At 33.7% G+C, this 9,989-nt stretch overlaps 1 protein-coding gene across 2 annotated transcripts in view; it reads left to right on the forward strand.

The window, feature by feature from the left end:
• Nup58 (nucleoporin 58) overlaps window positions 1-9,415 on the forward strand; it is a 35,252-nt gene extending 25,837 nt beyond the window's left edge. Inside the window, exons 14-16 of one of the 2 annotated variants that reach the window (XM_063232528.1) lie at window positions 4,369-4,467; window positions 6,011-6,106; window positions 7,326-9,415. In XM_063232528.1, the coding sequence (XP_063088598.1) occupies window positions 4,369-4,467; window positions 6,011-6,106; window positions 7,326-7,495 (365 nt within the window). In that variant the 3' untranslated portion in view covers window positions 7,496-9,415. The remainder of the gene's footprint in view (window positions 1-4,368; window positions 4,468-6,010; window positions 6,107-7,325) is intronic. The other variant, XM_063232529.1, reaches the window with a different exon arrangement.
• Window positions 9,416-9,989: the final 574 nt, after the last annotated feature.

Below are 9,989 nucleotides of genomic sequence, written 5' to 3' on the forward strand. Positions count from 1 at the left end.
GATATCTCTAGCTGGCTGGAGCATAGGATTGTGTTCTCAAGCGGTAAAGGGGAAGAAGTCTTTATGGAGTTGATTGCTTTGAAGAACCAGTCCCATAATCCAGACCACCAATTCTCATGATTATTTAACCAGCTAATCAAACTAACCATCCTATGAGTTTACTTTTTAAAGCAAGTATTAATCCTAAAGTATGGCTTGTTATGAGTAATTGACTTCCACTATCATAAATAAACCTTAAGAGAAGTCATTTAACTGAATGTCATGCTGTAAGTGAAAATATTCTGTAGTGAATAATTAAACTTGAAGCAAAATCACTTGTCAAGGTTTTGTTTTGTTTTGTTTTTGTTTTTGACTTAATGTAGATTTTTCTTATCTTGAGAATTTCATAGGTTTTCACTCATTCATTTTAGGCTATGGACCTGTGAAGTTACATGTTCATTCAATGAGTGCCTACTATGTGCTAGGTTTGAGGGATGCAAAAGTTGATGAAATAGTCTTTGCTGTCTGTGGTGGAAGAGAATATTAGCTTAATTTGGAGTGATTGTCCTAGGAATATTTTGTTAATATGCTTTAATTTGTCTGTGGCTTTTCCCGGGCATTTTTTGCCAGGAGATATTTATTACTCTCAGTGTTCTTGCAATTTTGGAGTCTACATAAGGGCTTTCTAATCAGGTACCAGGAATTGGAATTTATCAACCTACACAGTCTTTTACTGTGTTTTAACTTTGCGCTGTATGATTTTTTTAAAATGAGAGGTTAAACAGTAGTGACAGCAGTTTCGCATTGGGCCTCTCTTCCTTTCTGTCTCTCTCAAGGAAGCCTGGACTCCAGTCCATTCCCACTCAGATGCTGGTCACTTTAGTTGTTAGACATGTCACCAAGATTGTGAGATGTAAGAGGTTGTTAGATACATAGGTGATGAGCTTGAGTTAAGGCCCATTTAGTGATGTCACTATTGTTTGTAATTTATTTTATGCCCAGGGTTATTCCTTATGCTCTGTAACTTTCATGAAATCTTTCAAGTGCCAATTACAAATTTTAGTGTTTTTTTTGTTTTTTTTTTTTTGTCTTTTTCGTTTTTATCGATACCAGGGATCGAACTCACGACTGCCTGCTTGCAAGGCAGGCGCTTATGCCACTGAGCTAAATCCCCAGCTCCCCAAATTTTAGTCTTGATGAAGCTAGATAAGCATTGTGCTGTTTTTATACATCACTGTTGATTTGTACTAGAGTTGAGTTATCAGAAGGTTTTTAGTTTTATTTGCATGTAGACTTCTTGATTTATGAACATAAATTAATATGGGCACAGAGCAGATGACTTTTAAAACTTTTTACTTGTTTTTGCATTTTTGAGCCAGGACCACATTATGTAGTCTAGGTTGGCCTAGGTTGAGTTCATGATGTATACCAGGCTGGCTTCCTGCTTGTGGCTGTTCCACCTAAGCCACCAGAGTGCTCAGATTACAGGTGTGCACCATTCGTGGCCAGTTAATTAGCTTCTCTTAGACTGCTGCATTGTGAAGGTTGCTTTCCTCTTACCTTTCTTAGAGGTGGAGGGCGGACTGAAATGACTTATTGATCCTCTGTGTGTGTCTGTGTGTGTGTTTGTGCTGGGGATTGAACCCAGGGCCTAGTACATGCTAAGTTCACACTCTGCAGCGGAGCTATACTCTTAGTCTCCAGTTCTTTTTTAATGGGAAAAAAAATGCAGTAGCACTTAGGCACATGTGATCCGTAGTTGGTGTTCTGAAGGCTGAGGGAATTGAAAAACCAGAGGGCCATTTATGTGTGAAGCAAGCATGGATAACGTGGTAGGCCTGGGTTTTGCTGTTGTGTTTTAGCCTTTTAAAAGTTCTTGATGTTTACAGAAGACTTTCTCACATGACTTAGCTGCTGTTTTTGAGAGATGACGCATTTGTTGGGTCATTTGTTAGCTACGTTCTAGCTTTTAGTGAAGGTTTGAACCTTTAAGGTATAGTGATAAATAGAAAACTATTTCTTTTGGTTTCTTGTGCTTTTGTGCTTTTGTTGTATTTAATAACCAAAGGAACATTCCCCATTTAATCAGTTAAAAATAAGAGTTTTCAAACTGGGGGGAAAAGGCATTTTTGGTTTTTAAAGAAAAATTATTTTAAAAGACAATTTAGGAATTACTATACTAATTATACTAGGTATTTTTAGTGGTCCTGTAAAACTAAAAACTTTTAGCACTTTAGTCCTCCTGTGAATGCAGTTTTACTTTTGAAAAAGTAGATTCTATTCTGGAAAATATGAATTACAGTGCTAAGCCTGATTTTGTTGTGGTGAATATATCATATGGTAGTTTTTGTAAAACGTTACTCTACATGAAGATTTCACTTTGGGCAGTCGTTGGTATATATTGCTACTAACTCGATTTTATTTATTAAATTAAGAGCCTCTCATTGAATGACTTCAGATTTCAAAGCAAACTTGTACTGTTTACATAACTTTTGCCTGGAGGATTTAGATTCTGCTTTCTAATATTGAAACTAATGGTAGCCAGAGTGTAATAAATGCTAATACTTTGGCATGGGAGATATTTATCATGAGTTTTTACTATTAAAAAATGTTATACATTTGCCTACTAGTTTTATAAATGATGATGCCTTCAGAATTTGTGTGAAGGCACAAAACTCAAAAGTATCATGTATCTGTTGTGCAATGGAAAGTCTTGTCATTGTTAGATATAAGTTCTTACTATCTTGAATATTGATGATTTGAGAATTATGTTCTGTTGCTTTTAAAAATAGACCCACACACAATAAAAAAGCATAACTCCTGTGACTTGTAAGGCTGAGGGCTGTGGTGTGCATTGTTCTGTAGGGTCTTCCACCAGCAGTGCCTCTATTAACATGTGACACGGAAGTCTCTCAATGTTAAAGAAACTGGACATATGTTTTCTATATATTATTTTTGTTAGGAATGAAATAATACGCTTAGTTTCTTTTTCCTATGGTAACATTTTACAAAAGAGTCACTAGACAATTGTTTTATTCTTAAATTGATCTCAAAAGTGGATGTAAAAATTTGAGTCATTTTTTTAATTTATTTTTTTAATAGTAGTATAAGAACATTGGCTGCTATTAGTTGTTATTGTTTATTTTTTGGATAGAAACTTTTTGAGAAGTCCAGTTTCTGTCCCTGTATAGCAAAATGTTAGTTGCTCAGTTTTTTGTTTTGTTTAATACTTTATATTTTACACTACCTTTGGAATAAACTTCATTCATCATTGGACAACTTGAAGTCTTTGATTTCTTAAAACATTTAAATTTTAATATGTGTACTACTTTGGGATTCCCTTAACTTTGAGATGCACTGATCACTGTGCTTGAAAGACAAGACTGAAGATTGTACTATGAAATTTATTGAGTAATTTTCATAAATTTATCAAATGAAAGATTTTTAGATTTTTGTATTCTTAGTTTAAAAAAATAGTTAAAAGAGAGAGGCTAGTTAAGTTTGATGCTATTCTTGCCAAACAAACTCAGCCAAATCTTTAAAGTAACAAATGGGAAAAGGATGACTAATTGTTCTGTATCTGAGTACATTTTCCAAAATGTTGGAAAAGAACTTCTGAATTGAAATCTTGAATGTATTGAATCTGTCAAGGTACACGGCTGGTGCCTTTGTAAATGTTCATTATCTATCTTATTTCATCAGGTGATGCGTGGTGTAATGTAGCAAAGCTGAAGAATAGAACTCAGTTGTCACTTTTTGTGAACAAGTTGGAGTTGTCATGTTACTATGTAATTGGTTTGCTTTAAAATGAATAATAAATTTAATAAAATAAAACATTGTCTTGTTTTTTATCTATTTATTGTTATGCTTTTTATACAAGAAATAATGCCTAGATTTTGGGTATTTTTGTGAAGTAACATGATAGTTTTTTTATGTTAGTGTCAGTCTCTTGACCAATTGAGACTTGACTCTTAACAGTAAGTAGCTTCTTTAAAAATAAATAGAAATAACCTAATTATACCAACTAGTTTTATATGAAAACCAGTGGAGAGAACTAAAATAATCCTAGAAATAAATCTAAAAGAACTATAATTTATAATACATTAAAGATTTCAAGTTATTTAGTAGATTAAACTAACATCTTTCATTGTGTAAGCCTCTTAATTTATAGTTCTGAGCAGGTGAATTAAAAATTTTTTTGGATAGATGAATCATTTGTGACAAACAAGTTAGATCAGAAAGATCTTGAAAACACAAGTTTTAGCAGGTGGGATTTGTTAAAAGTAATCACGGTTCAGTTTTAAAATAATTTCATAAAGGAACTTTATTCTTGAAAGAGTAAGGCAAATTTGTTTTTTTTCCCCCCTCCTATTTTTTTTTTTATACCAGGGCCACAGCCATCTCTGGGAGTTAGTTTTGGAACGCCATTCGCCTCAGGTATTGGCACTGGCTTGCAATCAAGTGGCTTAGGTTCTTCAAACCTTGGAGGTACACTTTAACTTTTCTAATACTTTATCAAACTCTTATACATTTGAATTGATACTAGCCTGTAAAACGTTTTCTAAGAGGATCTGTTGCTATTTTGGAAGTTAAAGTTCCATCTGGCAAAACTGATTCTCCAAACATAATCGTTGCTTTGTACTGTTAATTTATAACTTAAAGAATCATTCCAATTTCTATAATTACTAAATGTAAAAGAGTATTAAAATTAAGTGGTAGGGCTGGTCAGTTTCAAATCAATATGCTGACATCATGAACTTGAATTAAAGTTTAACTGTACTTAAACTTTTAAAACTAGTCTTAGTATTACTTGGGAAGTCAATTTACAGCTGACCTAGTAATTATCTATTTTTCCCCTGGAAATGAACACTTTAACTGAAGAATTTATAATAAACCAAACAGCCTGGCATTTGTCTATTTCTAAGCACTTTCAGCTTATGTGGCTATATATGTATATATACTTGTATATATGAGCTACTGAGTATATTTTAATAGTTTTATAAGTTAGATAAATCTGTAACAATGTTAGATAAATACAAATGCATTCATAATTTTTTGATATTGTTTAGTTGAAAGTTCTTTGTGTTTTTGCAAGTACATTGTAATATAGAATAAAGTTCCCTTTTTTCCACTAAAGCACGTATAATAGGGAAAGCCTATAAGCTAGTACCATTATTTAATATAAACTATTCTGTATTAGAAATTACTGTAATCATGACAGGTAAGCTAATTTCCATGGTCTTGTTATCATTTGCCGTCCTATTTCTTAGAGTTACAGATAGAGATAACTGTCAAACTCAGTACTTTAGGTAAGCCATGGCAAAATCTGAAAAGAATTTGAACTATTTTGTAGCACACCTGAAAAGTAAGTGTTCAAGTACTTAGAATATCTTCATTAACTTAATGTGGTGAGAAATACTTCAAATTGTGAGATTATCAAGAGAAAAACATGATGTTCCCACTATCAGTTTCTTACTTTAACATCGACGGTGATATGGCCAGCATCCTCCTGTTGATGAACTAGGCATAAAGTGATGGACTGGATATACAGAGAGTTTCAGGGGTGAGGCTTCTGAATGGAGAATGTTTTGATAAACAGATTGTGTCAGTGTTTACCTTGTTGTGCATGTTTGCTTGTTTATGACGTTAGTCTTTTTTTTTTTTTTTTTGCAAATAAATTAGCCATCAAGTACATATACTTAAAACTCAAATCATATTTGAATGGTCAATAAAATTTCTAACACATCTGAAAGGAAAAATATCAATGTGACCTTGATTTTTATGGCCTTACTCTTTAAAATTTACTGATGAGTCATAAACTTAGGCTAAATAGTTATAAATAAATGGTTTATATCAGAATTAGTCTGTTTTTTCTCAGTGTTATGCACAGGAATAAATAGCAGATTTCCTTAATAAGGCTTTGTTTTCAATGCTGTGTTATACCTTTGATACTTTTCAGCTTTACTTGCGAGCATCCTGTAACCTGTGTTTTATGTGCCATTGTATATTTCTCTTATTACCCTTTCACTAGGATTTGGAACTAGCTCTGGTTTTGGATCCAGCACCACAGGGGCCTCCACATTTGGATTTGGAACAACAAATAAACCCTCAGGAAGTCTTAGTGCAGGTTTGTGTGTTTCTGCCTGAATTCCAGGCAAATTTAAAAGTGCAAGTTATTTTAAAGGGATAATTATTGTTATTTTCAGTCATATAAAAAGGTCCCTGATTCAGTTTCTGCTACCTGGATGGAGCACGCAAGGCCTAACTAATTATATAGTTTTATTTCTTAACAACTAAAGGATAAGAGTGTAACTTTTTTTCTTTCTTTCTTTTTTTTTTTTGGAGACAGAGTCTTATCATGTACCCCAGGCTGGCCTTGCACTCACAGTGATTCTCCTGCCTCAGCCTTGCTGAGTGTTGAGATTACAGGGGTGCACAATCATGCCAAGCATGAGATTTTTTAACAGGATTTCTTAGTTTTATGTAATAATCGTATCCTCTCTTAAAACTAGAGATGAATTTGAGCCCTAATGACTTTATTCATGTTAAACAGTTGTCTTCAGTATTGCAAAAATGAAACCAAAATGTTAAAAGTTTAATCTACTTTTATCATTACTCATTCAAGAGACATATTTTTGTTTCAAAGAAATCTTCATTTCTAAGTCCCTCTGATTTTAAGAATACCACAGTCTTATAACTGATGATTAATTTGCATTTTTCTAGGTCTGATCTTTTGACTGATAGAAAATTTAAGTAGTTCTTAAAATCAGCAATTTCAATATAGTAAGATACAGAATTTAGTGAGTGGTATCAAAACTATAAATAATGCTGCCTACCTAACTAGGCAGTAAGAGTGCTTGATCTTTATTTACAAGGGCTCTTAAAATTTTCAGTTTGAATCTATACTGCTCTTTTGTATATTCATTGTCCTTAACCCTGTGAATAGAAGCTTTCTTGGAGGATTTAAGATTCCAAATGTTGTGAAAATTTCTCTTTCAAAATTTTGTGATGGAGCTTGAATGTATTTAATTAACAGGAAAGTTTCTGCTAACTTGGTTTGCTGTAGATTTTACTTACTCTGTGCTGAGGCTTCTCTTTTGGCCTGAATTGCCAAGCTTGTGTGTTTGAGGGCTCCATTTAATTGTTAAATTATTAATCTGTAAAATTCCATGTTAAAAATTCAAGTCCCTAAGATATTTGCTATTCTTCTTTCAGAAAGACATTTATCACTCGTGTTTTTAATGGTGTGTGTGTGTGTGTGTGTGTGTGTGTGTGTGTGTGTGTGTATGTGTAAAAGAGAGAGAGATTTCACTTCTGATATAAATGTTTTCTTCCCTAAAAATAAGGATTTGGCAGCTCAAGTACATCTGGGTTTAACTTCAGCAATCCTGGCATCACGGCATCAGCTGGTTTGACATTTGGGGTGTCCAATCCTGCATCTGCAGGTTTTGGAACAGGAGGACAACTCCTTCAGTTGAAGAAACCTCCAGCTGGAAATAAAAGAGGAAAAAGATAAACATGGGTGGATGTCTTGAGAGAACCCTTAGCAGCACCGATCATTCTATGAGCCTATTTTTCTAATGATGCAGTAATTGAATTGCATCCCAGGAGATTTATAAAGTTTTGATATTTTTCCCTACTCTGGAATTTGAACTTTGTTTGCCATACTGAGCATCTTTTTTCTTGTGAATTTAAAATCTGGCTAGTGTTCTTTTTTTTTTTTTTTATTCTCTGTGTAACAAATGTTGTGATGACATACTAATTGGTAGTGGTAAAAAACCAATAGCCCAAACTTATTACTAACTTGATGTTAATAGTAATGTCTTTGTTCATAAGGGTTACAGCAGTTTCTTACATAGCTGGTATGACGTCCAGGGCCTCTCCTAGAGTAGTTTGTTCCTTTTTGCAGGCCTTTAAACTACACTGCAGGGCATCTTGTGGATATATATGTAAATATATACAAAATAAAACACAATTGTGTGTGCAGATAAAATATATATTTACGGACCTACAACTTTTGCCTCAGACTGTTTCCCCTTTTTTAGGTGTTGAGTTTGTCAGCTCCTCACTGCTTATGGAATGATGAGCTAGAGATGTACCCTTTCATTTTGTTTGCTTACAGACTTACTAAATAGTTACTGGTGTAAATATTTGACAACTCAGTGGCCCCACCTTTGCCATTTTTGTTTCCACTTTCACCAGCTACTCCAGATGAGGAGTGCTGCAAGACTCATCAAACAGATTTTAACAGCTTGGATTCCCTATGTGTTTTCTTATTGCTTGTATGAGATCTCTTGGATATCTGAGATGGGCCTTCAGGAGCATACATATTTGAACTCCAGACTGGTGTTCTGGGGCAAAGAGCTACTAAACCAAATTGATTCTATGCAGGTGAAGGATGCATTACTACCTTAAATGAGAACTTTTCTAACTATTCCAATACAGAATTCTTTCTTATAGGGCTATTGATACTGACACCAAATGGAGTGGCTTCTCAGCCTCTTAATTTCTTAAGTAAGTGCTTAATTTGGAATAGAGAATCAGTATATTTTAAGCAAGAGAAATATTCTTTGTAGCAACTCTACTCTCCCCAATTGTAACACGGAACAGAGCTCCAGTACAGCAGAGGCGATTCGGGTTGCATCTGTGTAGTATTTACCTGTGTTCCTACTAGTGGTGACAGGTGGATAAGAGAAAATGTTGGACAGAGAGCTGCCTTAGTCACAGTTTCAAAGAGAAACCATTAGTAGACCTACTTATCTCTCAAGGACTGGTTTCAGATGGATATAAACATGGGACTTCGTTGAAAACAGTTTAATTTTGTATACAGAAGGTTTTGTACATAATGTGCATTAGTGACTTATTTTCTGAATCATTTTCACCAAGGCATCTTTTTTTTTTCTGAACTAGACATTGCATATATAAATATGTATACACATATATTTTTAGTATATCATTAGTTGGGTTTGATTATAATAGTGTTGTCAAATCTGTTTTATTTATCCGCATACTTCAGTGATTAGCTTTTTTTGAATGGAAATCTTGGAACCTTTATGCATTAAAATAAGGAAATTATTTATCTCTGAGCACTAAACTTGTTTTATTCTTGCATATTTCTCTAATACTGTAATCTTCAGATCCAGATCATGGGAAAGATTAGGAAAAAAGGTCTGATTTTGTGTTTTTGTATCATTGTCAGAGTTAGGACATAATTAGCAAACTTTTTAAAAAGACATTGCATTGTGCTGCAAAATATGAATATTTATATATTGTTTTTTTCTTTATATATTTTACTCTTTAATATGTTGAACCACTGGAAATTTGTAACAGATTAATTTGTGATGAGTTTAAATGTGTTGTCATTGTCCCCATTGTCTTCATTTTGTCTAGAGCCTATTATGGAAACAATAAAATTTATTGTGTCAGTTGCTTTGAATCTTCATAGGTGTCAATAGTTATTCTTGATATTTAATTTTATTGTCCTCTCATTCTCTGTGGTTGGTTAGTGTTTTCACTGGTTTATTCAACTTCCTCTTTTTTAAACAAACGAGCACAAGGTTGTAAATTCTTGTCACTTGTTTTTGTCTTTTCTCAAAATTGCAAATACATTAAATATCTTGTTACAGAGAAGAATATTTAGTGTAAAGACACCTTCAGCTCCTCAGCCCAACTATACCCCTTCTCCAAGGTATTCCCAGATACCTTAGGTTGTGTGTGGACCCTTGTAAACTTTCTTAAAAATGCATTTTTCAACCTATTTATGTAAATATCATCTTTTTTGTAGTCTCTCTATTTCTCATTTTTGGGGTTCTTTTTAACAAGTGGGTTAAAATGTACATAGTCCATGAGTTGCTTTTTTTTGTGCTGAGAGTGTATCCCAGTCTTCCTGTGTGTGGATGTTTTAAGTGTTCACCTCTCCCCTGTTGTTGGCCAGTTCATTCTTTTCACTGTGTCAGTTTTACACGTCCTCCGTATGTGTGGCATTTTGTGTTTGTGTCTGATCCTGGAAG

This window comes from Cavia porcellus, unplaced genomic scaffold (genome assembly GCF_034190915.1).
Source record: "Cavia porcellus strain 051 isolate PalLab524CR breed Dunkin Hartley unplaced genomic scaffold, mCavPor4.1 scaffold_21, whole genome shotgun sequence".
NCBI lineage: Eukaryota > Metazoa > Chordata > Mammalia > Rodentia > Caviidae > Cavia > Cavia porcellus.